Consider the following 15,769-nt stretch of genomic DNA (forward strand, 5'->3'; position numbering starts at 1 on the left):
AAAATTGATACTATACCTGTCACTGTAAGTTACATAACCAATACTAACTAAAAGTTATAAAAAAGTCACTAGAAGTAAAATATAAATGAATTTTAGCATATTAAACAAAATGTTTGTCACTACAGGATTTATGTACAGGGTGATTGGTTGAATTTTGACCACCCCCTTACTACCTTAATTTTAATTTTAGCAAAAAACGTTAAAGACAAAACTAGTAGATATTTAGGTCTACTTTACTCTTAGATAAACAGTTGTTATACAGGGTGTCCCAAATTTGAGTAACGAACCAAACTTATGTTTTTTTAAATACAATGACCAACTTTTTATCCAATATTTGAATTCTACGTCAAATTCTAGGCCTATTTGATGTAAAATGTTTGTATCGATATTTAACTGTTTCCGCAGCAGCGTTCTTGATTGATTGAATTTTGACCACCTCATTAACTTCCTTATTTTTGATTTTAGTAAAAACTAGTTGTAGCAACTTAGTTGTAGATATTTAAGTCTACTTTACTCTTATATAAACAGTTATTATACAAGGTGTCCCAAATTTGAGTAATTAAATTAACCCTTAATCACATAGTCGAGGCAATATTGTTAATATACAATAAGTATAACAGATGCTGCTGCGGAAAAAGTTGAATATCGATACAGACATTTTACATCAATTAGGCCTAGAATTTGACGTAGAATTCAAATATCGGATAAAAAGTTGGTCAATGTATTTAAAAAAACATAAGTTTGGTTTGTTACTCAAATTTGGGACACCCTGTATAACAACTGTTTATCTAAGAGTAAAGTAGACCTAAATATCTACTAGTTTTGTATTTAACATTTTTTGCTAAAGTCAAATTTAAGGAAGTTAAGGGGGTGGTCAAAATTCAACCAATCACCCTGTACGGCAAAAATCAAAGTAAAGTGGGATGACGTATTGATTTATCAGAAAGCTGTTACTTGAATGTGTCAAAGACACAGACATCAAAGCATTGATCTAGTTCTATTACATTGGTACCTCATCCAAATTTACTTTGATTTTCGCCATACACTGCAGTTCTCGGATAATGCCCAATATTTTCCACATTTAAACTGAATGAATGTTGATTAATTTATAATACTTTGATATAAAAATTAATTAGCATTTAATGTATGTAACAATTCAAAAAATTGGTTATTATTGAAATGGTCTAGACTTGCTTGATTGCAACCTGTTGTTAATTTTTTGCTAGATTATCGAGATAAGGTTGTTATGTAGTTTAATTGACAGTTTTGTTTATAGTAAAAACATTTTCAATCACTCATTTAAACGTAAGAAATAATTTATAATTTTAGAATTATTTCGAAATTGGAATACTAAGCTGCACCACTAACGAATAAGAGTGGTTTAATCCCTAATTCGTTTTGGATTTGCAGTTATTTCATTATCTTATCTTAATAAAGATACCCATGTAGTCAGATCAAACTCTATTAGTACCCGTATTCACTATTAGCAGATCGAACGATAATAATGTCGAAAAATGTTGGGTTTCGGTAAAAAAACGAACAAGTCCAGTAGTTTGTATTATGTGATTTTAGGATGTGCTATAACATCATTTTATTTTTTTGTGGTTGCTCGAATTGGGTCGAATAAGACTCAGGAGACTGTGGAATATCCAAGTGTACCCAAAAAAAGTTATACGTACGATGAACTATGCAGGTAAGATTTATTTAAGAAAAAAGTTGAATTGTTTGCATTTAATTGTCATATCAAAGGGTGCACTTGGTGTGCGAGACGATCAATAACCTACTAAGTACCCATTATTTCAATAATAGCGGTGATTAGTAATCTGTTACAACTTTGCAAATAAAATCTTGGTTAATCACAATAAAAGAAATAAAATAAAAACACATTTATAAGAAACTTTAACAAAATATAATACTTGCTCATCTAGAAGTTAAAACATCCTGTATTCTACTGACATTATATGGATTAAGTAAAAGTGACGAGATCCATCACAATTATAGATTCAAGGAGTTAATTTCTAATTTTGCTGGATTAACAAATAATCGAAGATTATCAGAGATTTACCGGAAAAATTGACTGAGGATTAAAAATAATATTAGTTTTAATGTCTTGCTGAAATTTTTCAGGTGTCATCAATAATTTAAGAATTTAAATCAGTCGCTAATCTTTAACAAACATTTCTATTTTTTTTAATTACTTTTATTTTGTCAATACCCACTTCTGGAAATACCTACTATAATCCATTTGTAATCTACTTTGTTAATAAATGTTTAAATAAACCCCTAAAAATACTTTTGTTTAGTTTTGTTTGATGTTATTCAGATTCTACGTCAAAGAACTAACAATTCTAAGAAACTACTGAAATTGAATACATTTTAAATTCTTTTATCAAATTTATATTATGGAGAAATAAACCAATATTTGTTCGTACAATTAAGTTTTTTAGAATAATTTATTATAGTTTAATCATTACGTTTATGTGAACATTTTTAAAATTGATGCTTTACATAAAAAAACTTACTTCTACCTTGTCCTGATATAAATTGCCAGAAAACAAAGACTATTTTTAGTCTTTGTTTTCTCATCTCATCAAGCGTCTAAAAAGCAAAATTATTTTCTTCAAAAAGCATAAAAATCTGTAAAAAAGCTTTAGAGAAGCATTTTGGAATTTCTGTAGTGTTTTGAAATCTTTTTAGACTATTTTAGGAGCATTGATGGTTCTGGACTGCTTTTAAAACATGTGAATTTGAAGTTTTAGAAACTTTTAAACTGCTTAGAAGCACACGGAAGCTTTTAGACTGCCTTGAAATTTTTTGAGAGCTTCTAGACTAGTTAAAGATTATTTGGAAGCCTTTAGAGTGTTCTAAAATCTTTTGGAAGATTCTAGACAGTTTTGGAAAGCTTTAGACATATTTTGGTGTTTCTGTAGTGTTTTAAAACCTTAGGAGCATTTGGAAGGTGTTTGGGCAGTTTAAAGAGCCTTGAAGGTTCTGGACAGCCTTTAAGACATTTGAAATTTTGTAGACGGTTTTAGAAACTTTTGGAAGCTGTTAAACTGCTTTAGAAGCATACGGAAGCTTTTGAGAGTTTCTAAATAAATTGAAAAGCATTTGGAAGCTTTTAGACTGTTCTAAAAAATGTATGTATGTGTGTGTTACTGTTGACTTCTAATTTTGACATACTCTCATATACAGGGTGAGCTAAATTGATGGTGATACATGTATAGAGATTTTGATCGCCCTTGGTTTCGTCATTTGGTTTCGAAACTAGTGATAATAATAATTTTTGATTTGGTCTGTCACACTTTTTCTGAGACATCCTGTATAATTCAAGTAAATTGCCTTCAAATCTTTACAATAAATTATACAATTGTTGTGAAAACATTTTTTTTCTAAAATCATAACAAAAAAGTTTAAGGGGAGGCCGTTTCTAATGGGACACCCTGTACAGGGTCGGTTAAACGGAGAAAGTTTTAGAGAATTTTATTACAAACTCATACCCGGTTTCCAAATTGGATTATCTAAACGGGAAAAGATAATTTAATGTAGATACATTGTTGACATGCTTATTGTTCAAACCTCATTTTGTTTTAAGTACGTACTTATTAATAATCGCTTAATCCAATTTATTTTAATAACCAAATTTCAAAGTAATTGATAAAAGTTAAAATTGAAATTTCAAAGGCATTTTTTATTACTAATTACTTACGAACTAAAATAAATAAAAAAGTTTCCGTTTTTTTTGTGCAAAATGGTATATTTTACTGTAACTTCTTTAAAGTAATAATTTTAATTTCTTGTGTCAAACAATATATAAAATATACTTTTCTGACATATTATTTTTATTTTATAAGTGTGTGTGATGACTTAAACATCGTGAGTTAAATAAACTAAGCTTCAGATAAAGTAAAACAATTTAAACCTATCAATGCTTTTGAAATTAGAAATCCTATTAGTGGCAGCAGATCTCTAGTAAAATACACTGCAATAACATGGACATCTCAGGAAAACGCCAACAAGATGTGATACTGTATACGTATACACTGATAATAATGAAAAAAAAATATTTATTAAAACAAGATAAAACTCCTTTAGAAGAAAAGTGTTTTAGATTAGAAATGTATGTGTAACCTGTAAACAGTTTACAAAACCACGTGCAACATACAGAGAAAATAGAAACAGTTAAAAATGATAATTTTCCTGATAAGGTCAAATAATGAAAATGTAGGACAAAAGGCTTATATTGTATTTTTTCTGTTAATGATTTTATCATCCAGAAATCGTCATTTGTTTATATGCAGTTCCGATGCTTCTCTTAGCTGAAATTAGAATTACTACAATCTGTAATTAAACAAATTAGTACAAATTAGTTTTAACTCTGACGTAGTGCTATTTGGTAAATCCCAATCACAACGCCAAGATCGATATATTAATCACTAAATACTATTTCAGAAACCGGGAATCAGCAGTTGATGTTGAACAAAAAGCTGATTTTACCAACTTGAACCAAGAAGATTACGAAGGTTGGGATGACACGATCGACTTGAGTGCCGAATTCGTTTGCGATAATGTGGATCGAACGAAACGGGTTTCGCAAAGAGGATTGTTTTATGTAATATACAACTTTGTTCGGGCTGAACAGGAATTTGGGTGTACTGACAGCATAACGTTATCGGCTCCTGGAGATTTCAGGTAAGCCAGGGATTATACTTTTAACAATCAAATGAGATGATGTTGAAGCTTAAAACTAGCGTTAGAATAATTACAGACTGCCACGGTATGAGAGAAAGTTGGATTACCTTCTTAAATTTATATGACATGTCAATCTTTTCAGAAATATTTACGTGCGCATGTACCAATACACAAGTAAATTCAAACAAGATATTTATTTTGTTATAATAATTTCACATTGGTCTTTTTTTTCTCTAATTTTTATATGTTAACTGTAAATTAAAATTAAACTAATTTTATGTAATTGCAATGGTTTGTTATATTTGACTTTTTAAGCTTGGTTGGAACGCTTTAAACAGTCCTGGATTAGTTACGTTTTGCCATAATTCGGTGGGATCAAAATAAGACAAATTAGCCATATTTTGTTTAATCCGGTAGTTAATATACATAAAACGGTTAATTTTTTTATAGCTTCGGGTTTATTTTGTCCGTGTCAATTGTTGGTTTTCTAATACAAGGTCGACTTTTTAAACTACAGGAACAAGTCAGAGACAATGCCTAGTGTCAAGCTAAAATGCAGTTTTTATGTGCACATTTTCCACTACTATAAAATAAATTAGTTTTCTCAACCAATTAATAGAAAATATATCCACATATTTGATATTTCTACTTGTGCACTAGTTGCGTATAAATCATGCACTGCTTGAAGGTTGTTGTGCATTATGTGCTATTGGTAGGTGTGGATGATGACATTTGTACTGCTACCTGATTAGATCTATGATATCTTCTTCTGCTATCTCAAGGTATTCTTGTTCAAAGCAGCCCATCAAGATTCAGTTTCTTTAGAAATTTCACGATCTTCAGGTGGTCTATATGAGGTATTTTTTCTACAGTCACCTGGTATAACCCTAGTGTGTTCAATCTTCTGTTTTGTTCAACATACCTAATACTCCAGCAGGACGTGGTGGAGTGTTTCTAAATATTCTCCGCAGAATCAGCAGGTGTCTTCTAGGTCTAAGTTCTTCCTTGACGTATGCGTTTCCCAGGCTGCAGAATAGTTCTGGCCCAATCAGTAGTGTTGATGCCTCTTTTCGTGCCAGAGTATCTGCTTGTTCATTCTACTCCGACGTGACCCGAAACCCAAACGAGGGTTACCTTGCTTTTTCTTCCTAGATGATTTCGTTTTCCCAGGCATCGCAAGGCAAGTATCGCAGTTTCCTTGTTCCGGAATTTCCTGTCAAGGTTGAACTGAATCCACCTTTCTGTAGCGTAAATTTCCACTGGAAAAACACTAGAGAACTAGCTCATGGGTTTGGAGTATTTAGTAAGAGTCCTCCTCCAGTTCCCTCTAGAGTTTTAGGTCCGTCCGTATACCACATTATGCTATTTTTTCTCAATGCTTGAATGGATTCTCTGCTCCGATCTTCCTAGGTGCTCAGCTTTATTCACAACTGCTCTATTCTACGGCAATGTGCTCTACCAGTGGGTAGTGTCCCTTACACTGTGTACTTTTCTTTTAAATCCGGCCTTATCCAACCTGAGATGTACTCCCCAAGCAGTTCTCCTCACCATGATGTAGAAACTGCTGTTAGAGACGATCTCATTGCTCCTGTTATACAAAGACATAAAAGTCTGCACCTCGATTGTTGCATTCTCGATTTGTACTGATCTGAAATTTGCTCTCGTCCACGTTCGTTTCAGCAGTTCTTGTAGCCATCATTTGGCATATCCTCTGGATGTGGTTTTGTCTATTCCTTTGTTTGTCAGGAGTATCCGTTTGTTTGTTCTCGAGTGATACCTGGATGTTTTCCCGCTCTGTCAACATATTGTCTGGGCAAATGCACCCTCTCCAGTGTCTAGGTTCTAATTATTTATCATCTCCTCCAGTGTCTTCAGTAGGAAGGATGAGACTGAATGACTTTGGGAGGGTGGGGTTCTTCTTCACTTTGGGGATAAAGGTTACTCGTGTTTTTCTTCAGTTGTTGGGTATGTAGCACTGTTTGTAGTTTGTAATTGGTCAAGGAAAAGTAGCAAGCTGAAATGTGCTTTTTTGACCAATCACAAACTATCCACTGTGCTGGGAGTTATGCAAATACAGCACATGTGGACTTACTAGTAGTGTTTCCCTACTGTAGTAGGTACGTAACAGTTAACAACAATATCTAGAATTTTACTAAATCCCCTTATCAAATAATGAACCAAGATCATCGCGAAAATCGTATCTGTTGTATTTAGATGGATGTGGCAATCCGTTTTCCAGATGGAAAAATATTGCATTCTAATCCAGACATAGTAATTCATTTTTAATTTAGATTTATGTGTAATTTTTTTTGAGGTAGTATGTCGGGGAATGAAATGATCTGGAAGCAGAAAATTGGAATATTGATAGAATGTTGTAGAACCAGTTTACAATTACAAGTTTCTGTCAAATTCTGTATAAATTTTAGTTGATTTTTTTCGTGTATACTTATTGGTTTTGGTAATTCACAACAATTTTCAATTAATTTCAATATGTGACTCGTGTAGAACAAAAATGTTTAGTAACTGTTATTATTACGCACTTTCTATTCCTCTTGTGTAATAATATATACTTATAGCTGACATAATTTACAACAATATAGCGCCATTTTAATAAGCTGCTTCTCTACAATTATATTATACTACCGCAGTCCAATAAAGAGATTAGCAGAACTTGACAATTTTATATTATCGAACGTAATGATCAGTATAGCAGAAAAAAATTGTACATTCTCATAAGTACCACTTGAAAATAACTAAAAAGAAGATAATAATAAGATAGTTTTGATATTCAATTAAACATTTGACATTCATCTGGTGTACAACAATCAATGAAATGAAAACTAACTTTCATCAAACAATTATTACGCATTTTAAAACAAAACAAACAAGATGTCGAATTATTGTTAGTATTAGTATTTCAAGGTGCAGTATTTGATTATATTGTCAAGTTTATTGCGTTCCATGTGGAACCATAATTTACAAATATCGGAAATGTCTGCTTGTTACGTCAATAACCTTAATTGCAGGCAAAAGTTTTTTATCGGAATTATAGTTACGTGTTATCAAAACGCACGATTATTAAACGTCTAAAAAATTGATTGTAGTACTGTTTATTTACGGTAACTGAGTAAATATCAGTTTATTTTTTTTTTTCTTTAGATAAAGTTGTATTAATAGACAATTGCAGCTTGCTTTTAGGGATATGAAATCATAGACCAGTACTTACCCGAAATCTCAAAAAGTGTCTTAAATATCCCAGATTTTTTCAGCTGTCTGCAACTGTCCTAAACCTACCAGGATTTTTCTGAAAGTGCCAGAAGCTTCTACGACCATTCTAGCAACGCCAGAGGCCTCTAAATACTACTGAAAAGCTACCAGACACGCCTAAAACTGTCCTAAATCTTTCAAGATTTTTTCAATATTGCCACAAGGTTCTATTATCATTCTGCTAAAGCCTGAGCCCTCTAAATACTACCAAAAAACTACCAGAGATTCTAAAATTGTCCCAAATCTTCCAATTTTTTTTTCAATTACCATTTGTCTGTGGAATCACTCTGGCAACGCCAGAGGCCTCTAAGTACTACCAGAGCCCTCTAAAACTGGCCTAAATCTTCAATTTTTTCTGTAATTTCCCGTTCTCCCTAGAACCATTTTAGCAACGCCAGAGACATCTAAATACTACTAAAACCACCAGGGGTCTACAACTGTCCTAAATCTTTTTTTTTTAAATTGCCAGAAGCCTCTTGAATCATTCTGGCAACGCCAGAGACTTCTAAAAACCACCAGAAATCTCTAGAATTGTCCCAAATATTCGAGGATCTTTTAAAACTTGCCAGAAGCTTCTACAACTGTTTTAAAACTTTTAAGATTTTTTTAAAATTGTCTCTAAAACCATTCTGGCAACGCCAGAAGCCTCTAAATACTACTGAAATACCAGAGACCTCTAAAAGTGTCCTAAATCTTCAGAGTTTTTTTTTAAACTATCAGAAGCCTCTAGAATCATTCTGTCAACGCCTGAGGCCTCTAAATACTACTAAAAACAACCACAGATTCTAAAACTGTCTCAAATCTTCCAAGTTTTTTTTAATTTGCCAGATGTCTTTGGAATCATTCTGGCAAAGCCAGAGGCATCTAAATACTACTAGAGACCTCTAAAACTGGGATAAATCTTCAATTTTTTTTTAATTGCCCGTGCCCTCTAGAACCCTTCTGGCAACTATAACTACTAAATCCTACTGAAAACTACAGAGGTCTAAAACTGTCATAATTCTTCCAATATATTTTTTTTAATTGCCAGAAGCCTTTAGAATCATTGTGGCAACGCCTGAGAATTCAAAATCCTTCTACCACAAACCACCAGAAATCTCTAAAATTGTCCCAAATATTCGAAGATTTTTTAAAACTCGCCAGAAGCTTCTACAATTTTTTTAAAATTTTCTCTAAAACAATTCTGGCAACGCCAGAAGCCTCTAAATACTACGGAAAAACTACTAGAGAATTCTAAAAGTCTCTTAAATCTTTCGAGATTATTAAATACTACTGAAGAACTACCAGAGACCTCTAAAACCGTCCTAAATCGTTCAAGATTTTTTAAATTTGCCAGGTGCCTCTAAAATGATGCCAGAATCATTTTAGATCCAGAAGCTTCGAAATCTTTCAAAAACTACCAGAATCTTCTAAACATGATCTAAATATCCCAGAATTTTTTAAAACTTGCCAGAAGCCTCTACCACTGTCCTAAACCTTTTAATATTTTTTTTTAAATTTGTCCAAAGCCTCTAGAACCGTTCTGGCAACGCAAGAGGCCTCTAAATCCTACTAAAATCTACTAGAGATCTCTAAAACTCTCCTAAATCTTCTAGTTTTAAAACTTGTCAGAAGTTTCTATAACCATTCTTCGTCTCTAAATACTACTGAAAACCTCCTAAAAACTATCAGAAAACTGTTCTGTGTCTAAAAGTGTTCTAAACCTTCAAATAATAATTTAATGATTGCCAGAAGACTATAATTATTTTTTTAATAACCTAAATTTTCTATATATTGTGTGTTTCTACTCTAAACAGGCGGTATTCTACAGAAATGTTTATTGTCGGCGCCTATTTTATGAATCATACATAAGATATGTATGTACAGTATATCTGAAATAAAATCAGTAATTATTTGAGAATATTTGTCAGGTTGTCAATAAGATCAATACCTTGAGATAAAATACACAAAACGAGTTAATTACGAAAAGATGAAGCAGGACACTGTTATTGTTATGAAATGAGGCCCTGTTGCACAATAACGGCCTAACTTTTAAACTCGATTTAAGTTGGTCACTCTGGCAGCAATGTTTTTTATATTAGAGGGTTTAACCATCAGTCCCAGTTTAACTGTGATTGTACGAGGTTCTTAGCTACGACTAAAGTGAATGGAACAGTTAAGGTTAAGTACTACATCAAAAAATGTGTAGTAACTACAATCGAATACCATGATTTTTTATCTCAATATAGTAGATAGTAGCACATTTTCTGCAAACGTGATCATTTATGACTTGATAGTGGATCTTGCGTATGCCTATAGTTAATCATGCGATAGGCAGAGAGTTTATCTCGTAATCTATATCTCATAATTGTCTTGTATATAAAAATTATACGGTCTGTACAAAAAGATAGTGATTAGTGGACAGAAGTGGAAATCCTACAGAAATTGCTCCCAAAGCTAATTTTTCCGGATTTTTTTTATGATCCTATTTTTCGCTAATAAAACCATTAGGATAGTTTGGTGACTTTCCTCCTAAAAACACAATTTTTTAATATAAAAACATAAATTATGCATATATCCAAGAAAAAGTACAATAGGGCTCAAGTCAACGAGATCAGAGTTTAACCAATTGACTGTATTTAATGCAGTCAGTAAAAAAGCTTATAACAAACACAGAAACGAAAGTTAAAAAGTTTCTGAAAGTAGTGAAGCAAAACAAAACAGTTTTTTTAAATCATCCAAATTTGGTTGATATCTTCTAAAAAGATTTGAATGTTTTTCTAGAGCAATATACTCTTTTATAACCTACACTGCCCTAATAAATTGAACATGTTTTACTTTCAAACAAATATAAAAATGGAACAATTTAATTCCAGATTTTTGGATAACATTATTCCACTTGTCGACCGTTGGGAAGGACCAATCAGCGTTGCACTTTATGCTCCAGGCTATGACTTTTACACAACCTTAGATACAATAGCTTACCTAAGAAATTGTGAAACACCTCTAATACGCAAACTGGTCTCATTTCACATAGTGTTCGACCAAGAACACACACCAACCCAAAAACATGTAAGTACTTTACGCTATAAAACAGGTAATGTTCACTCTACCAACACTGTTATAGTATTACAATTCCAGAATGGAACTACACTATTGGATTCCTACGAAGACAGATACAATTGCACTATTCCACCACCATGGAAAACGGTTTCTGATGAAGACATGTACAAGACCAACAACAACTTGCTTTATCCGATTAACGTTGTGCGCAATGTTGCTAAATTGGCGGCAGAAACTTACTTTATGTTCCCTAGCGATATAGAATTGTATCCTACAAGAAAATTTATACCAAAGTTTCTGCAATTTGTCAAGGATAACATGGATCTTTTTGAAAAAGATGCCAGAAACGTGTTTGTACTACCAATTTTTGAGATTCTGGAAGATCAAACCGTGCCGGAGACAAAAAGCCAGCTGCTGGATATGCTGGACCAGAAGACTGCAATTATTTTCCATGAAAGTGTTTGTGCAGTTTGTCATACCGTAAGTTCCGTACATCATGTGGTAGATTCTTAACTAAACTGTATGGTGCAGATTATAGAAAGTGAGGTCTGGGTTAAAACTGAAGAATCAGAAGGTCTCAGCGTGTTTTCTGTGGGTAAACGACAAGGAAAATATGTTATTTGGGAGCCATTTTTCGTCTGTACTCAACAAACTCCCTTGTGGGATGAACGGTTAACTTGGGAAGGGCAAAGTAATAAAATGGTCCAGGTAAAGTGACACTAAATATTTCTTTTTATATTTCAGTTTTTATAGTATTATACAGTGTGCACCTGAACTGGTGCCACAAACTTTTAGGAGAGATAGTATATCCAAAAATATGAGAAAAAGTTCTTATAAACATACCATCGTAAATGCCCCTTTTTTTTACAATAATTACTAAAAATTTAATATGATATTCAAAATTTTCAACATTGAACAAACATGTTCAATATGCTTTAAGCCGAGATGATATGGAAGTTGTTTTAAATCATGAAATGTAATTTTCCTCCAAAAAGGTCGGTTTTTTGAAAAATTACCAAAAGTAATTTTTGGTGTAGAATGCTCCACCATCTTCCCCTCTTCTTCCTTTAAAAAAATGTTTTTACTTCTCCAAATGTTTCAAAATTAAAAAAAAATCAAATTGGCAACACTATAGAATTATTGTTCAATTTCTTCTCAATAAATTAAAGGCTTGTGTTAATTTGGCAACACTGTAGAAATGTATTTTATTCGTTTTTAAGAAAATGATAAATTTGGGAATATTGCAATAAATTTGAACTAAGATAGAATAATTGTTAGTGTAGCAATAACTGTAGAAAAGTGATTTTGTTTATTTTTACGGAAATGGTCGATGTGGCAACATTGCTTTTTTGAAATTTAGCTAATTGTGAGTTTGGTAACGCTGTAGATACGTGATTGGCTTCGCTTTTAAGAAAATTTGGAAACATTGCAATAATTTTGTAAACTATAGTTATTGTTAGTTTGTGATACTGTAAAAATGATATCATAGTTCGTTTTTATAAACATGGACGATTTGACAACATTGCAAAAATTTCTTAATATGTTAAAAAAAATTTTAGTTTGCAAAACTGTAGAAATGTGAATTTGTTTGTTTTTCAAGTAAATTTCGCAACATTACTATAATTTTGGTACTAAATTTAAAGAATTGTTAGTTTACCAAATCTAGAAAAGTGATTTTGTTTATTTTTACTGAATTGGTTTATGTGGCAACACTGTCATAATTTCGAGCAAAACTAAATGAATTGACACAAATCATGCAGCTCCTAGATTTACTGATTTTTGTATACATATGGGTTTGCTGTTAAGAAAAACGTAAATTGAATGACACTAATACTTACAATTTATACCAATTGTAGGCATACACAATGTGTGTAATGGACTATGATTTTCACGTGCTTGACAACGCCTTCCTGATTCACAAACCAGGCGTGAAGAAGAAAAAAGTCCAAATGGAAAAGTTCAACGACATAGTGAAAAATTCGACAAAACTCATGAAGCATATCGCCATTGAGTTGCAAGAGATTTATGGTTACAACTCCGGTTGTGGTACTACCCATCCGCGATCGAGAAAACCACCGAGAAAAATCAAACCCAAACCTGCGCCTAAACGTAAAACGTGATATTAAAGTTCCTTAAGTTTAGTGATAAATTGTGCGAATGTATATTATTGTGCGGAATGATTTATTTATATTTGAAGATTGTTACAGTGAATAACATTGCAAAGTTTTACTTTAGTAGGTATCTCAGAAACATACTGTTTTCCTATAATATTATGTTAAATATTGCTTTTGGCTAAATAATTCCGTTTGTTACTAATTATGTTTCAATCATTGCTAGGACATTTTCATTTCAAAAATATTATTTATAAGTAATACTAGTTGTACTATATGAATTTCTGTATAATCGAGTTATTAAAAATGTTATTACATACTGTTATTGTTGAAATTAAATTTGTTATAAAGTGTATTGGAGTTTCAACCAAAACTTTTATGCTTGCAAAAAGTTCAATGATTTAAAATATTTTCCTGTAAACTCCAGTAAATAGTGAACAACGTCAAATTTACTTTATTCTGAGTTTCCATTTGCAGTAGTTACCGCCACACTGGAATTTACGCTTATTTATTCCAAACTAATTAAATTAAAAAAATACAATTAACAAATTAAGAAAGAAAGGCAATATTTTAGGTTATTGGGTAGAAAATTTAATAAAGATTTTAAAAATGTGCGTAAAACAGGCATTTACTTACTCCAGATGAGTTTTACCAGCAATTTTGTCCTTGATTGTCTTTGTAGTGTTTTTTTATGTTATCGGATAGGAAATTTAATAACGATTCCAAAAATGTGCTTAAAACAGGCATTTTCTCATAGGTTATATCCCGAGACGTTCAAGTTTTATCGGGTAAACTGTGCATTGGTGATTTTTTGCAAAATTTTGCTTGGAAAATGATTAAGACTAAATAATTCGACGATAAAATCCTGAGACCGCAGGTCGAAGGATTTTTTCCAAAGAATTATTTAGTCGAAACCATTTGCCTAAAAGAAAAATTTTACAAAAAACCTACCAATGCACATTTTACGTGATAAAACGTGAACGCCGAGGGGTATATGTCAAGATTATTTCCTGAAAACTCACATTTTAGTTTATTAACAAGAAAACACCTTAGTTAGAACACAAATACTAAACTAAACGTGATGAAATTAATGATAATATTGAACTCACCCCAGCAGACGACAGATTTTCGTTCAGCCATGTATATTTTTGTTTACATTTCAGATTGACAATCAGACGTCATAATATTTTAATTTATGTAATTTTTTAATGGAAACTACGTTATAGTGATTTATTAATTGTTAATATTGAAGAAAATAGCTTAAATTTTATATGTGTCTAAATCCCGTTTCGTTTAATATCAAATGTTCTTAAAAAAAACGTATTCGAAAAAGGTAGGAGGTGTTTATTCAGTGTAAAATTTTAGCAACTAGGGATTTATTCAGTATATAACGGCTCTCATTGGTCGAACTAGAAAGGTTCATTGAATTTTATTGGCTGCTAGTACAATGAGGGAAATAATCACTCCTAATGGTTTCGACAGGCAATTTTGTTTCTGACTGTCTTTATGGCAGTTCAAACTTTGACACCAGTTTTCTCCCTGACTGTACCAAATTTTCTAGTTTTTTTCAGGTTATTGGATAGGAAATGTAATGAGAATTCCGAAAATGTGCTTAAAACAGGCAGTTTCTTACTCCAAGTGGGTTTTACATTCGATTTTGTCTCTGACTGTCTTTTCAAACTGTGGTTATGGCAGTCCAAATTTTGACACCACTTTTCTTCCTGACTGTATCAAATTTTGTTTGTTTTTTTCAGGTTATTGGATAGGAAATTTAATAAAGATTCCAAAAAGGTGCTTAAAAAAGTAATTTTCTTATTCCAAGTGGGTTTTAAAGGCGATTTTGTCCCTTACTGTTTTTTCAAAACTGTATTTCTGGCAGTTCAAACTTTGACACCGCTTTTCTCCCTGAATGTACTAAACTTTGTACTATTTTTTCAGGTTATTGGATAGGAAATTGAATGAAGATTGCAAAAATGTGCGTAAAACAGTCGTTTTCTCACTCCAACTGGGTTCTACAGGGAATTTTGTTTCTGACTGTCCTTTCAAACTGTGTTTATGGCAGTTCAAACTTTGACACCACTTTTCACCCTGACTGTACCAAATTTTGTAGTGTTTTTCCAGGATATTGGATAGGAAAATTAATAAGAATTCCAAAAATGTGCTTAAAACCGTCGTTTTCTCACTCCAACTGGGTTCTACAGGGAATTTTGTTTCTGACTGTCCTTTCAAACTGTGTTTATGGCAGTTTAAACTTTGACACCACTTTTCTCCATGACTGTACCAAATTTTGTAGTTTTTTCAGGTTATTAGAGAGGAAATTTAATGATTATTTCAAAAATATGCTTAAAACAGTCAGTTTCTTACTCCTAATGTGTTTTACATTCGATCTTGTCTGACTGTCTTTTCAAACTGTGTTTCTAAGTGAGTCACGTGATACCTAGCTAAATTATTCTCTAAAACCTCTTTATACCTGTCACTAATGTCAAAACTGTCAAAATTTGCCTAGAATTTGCAAAAATTACAGTTTAAAATAGTTTTGGAAACAAAACGTGTTTTGAGATTTATGACAGATATCTTGAAATTTGTCACGCCATCGTCTAGCTAAATAGTGTTCTAAAATGACGTGACAACTGTCACTAACGTCAAAACTGTCAAAC

At 32.1% G+C, this 15,769-nt stretch overlaps 1 protein-coding gene across 1 annotated transcript; it reads left to right on the plus strand.

The window, feature by feature from the left end:
- Positions 1–13,465, plus strand: LOC145724797 (beta-1,4-glucuronyltransferase 1-like). The gene is made up of 6 exons (XM_081973229.1): positions 1–1,693; positions 4,453–4,692; positions 10,815–11,010; positions 11,080–11,481; positions 11,533–11,709; positions 12,858–13,465. The coding sequence occupies exons 1-6, from the start codon at positions 1,515–1,517 to the stop codon at positions 13,119–13,121; spliced, it is 1,458 nt and encodes a 485-aa protein (XP_081829355.1). The 5' UTR covers positions 1–1,514; the 3' UTR covers positions 13,122–13,465.
- The last annotated feature ends 2,304 nt before the right edge of the window (positions 13,466–15,769 follow it).

This window comes from Ips typographus, linkage group LG2 (assembly GCF_016097725.1).
Source record: "Ips typographus isolate SLU linkage group LG2, UJ_Ityp_2.0, whole genome shotgun sequence".
In the NCBI taxonomy this organism is placed as follows: domain Eukaryota; kingdom Metazoa; phylum Arthropoda; class Insecta; order Coleoptera; family Curculionidae; genus Ips; species Ips typographus.

Coding starts and splice junctions, on each gene's coding strand:
- LOC145724797 (XM_081973229.1), top strand. CDS start 1,515: ATGTTGGGTTTCGGTAAAAAAACGAACAAGTCCAGTAGTTTGTATTAT. Junction 4,693..10,814: donor TCGGCTCCTGGAGATTTCAG/GTAAGCCAGGGA, acceptor ATTTAATTCCAG/ATTTTTGGATAACATTATTC. Junction 11,482..11,532: donor TTTGTGCAGTTTGTCATACC/GTAAGTTCCGTA, acceptor TGTATGGTGCAG/ATTATAGAAAGTGAGGTCTG.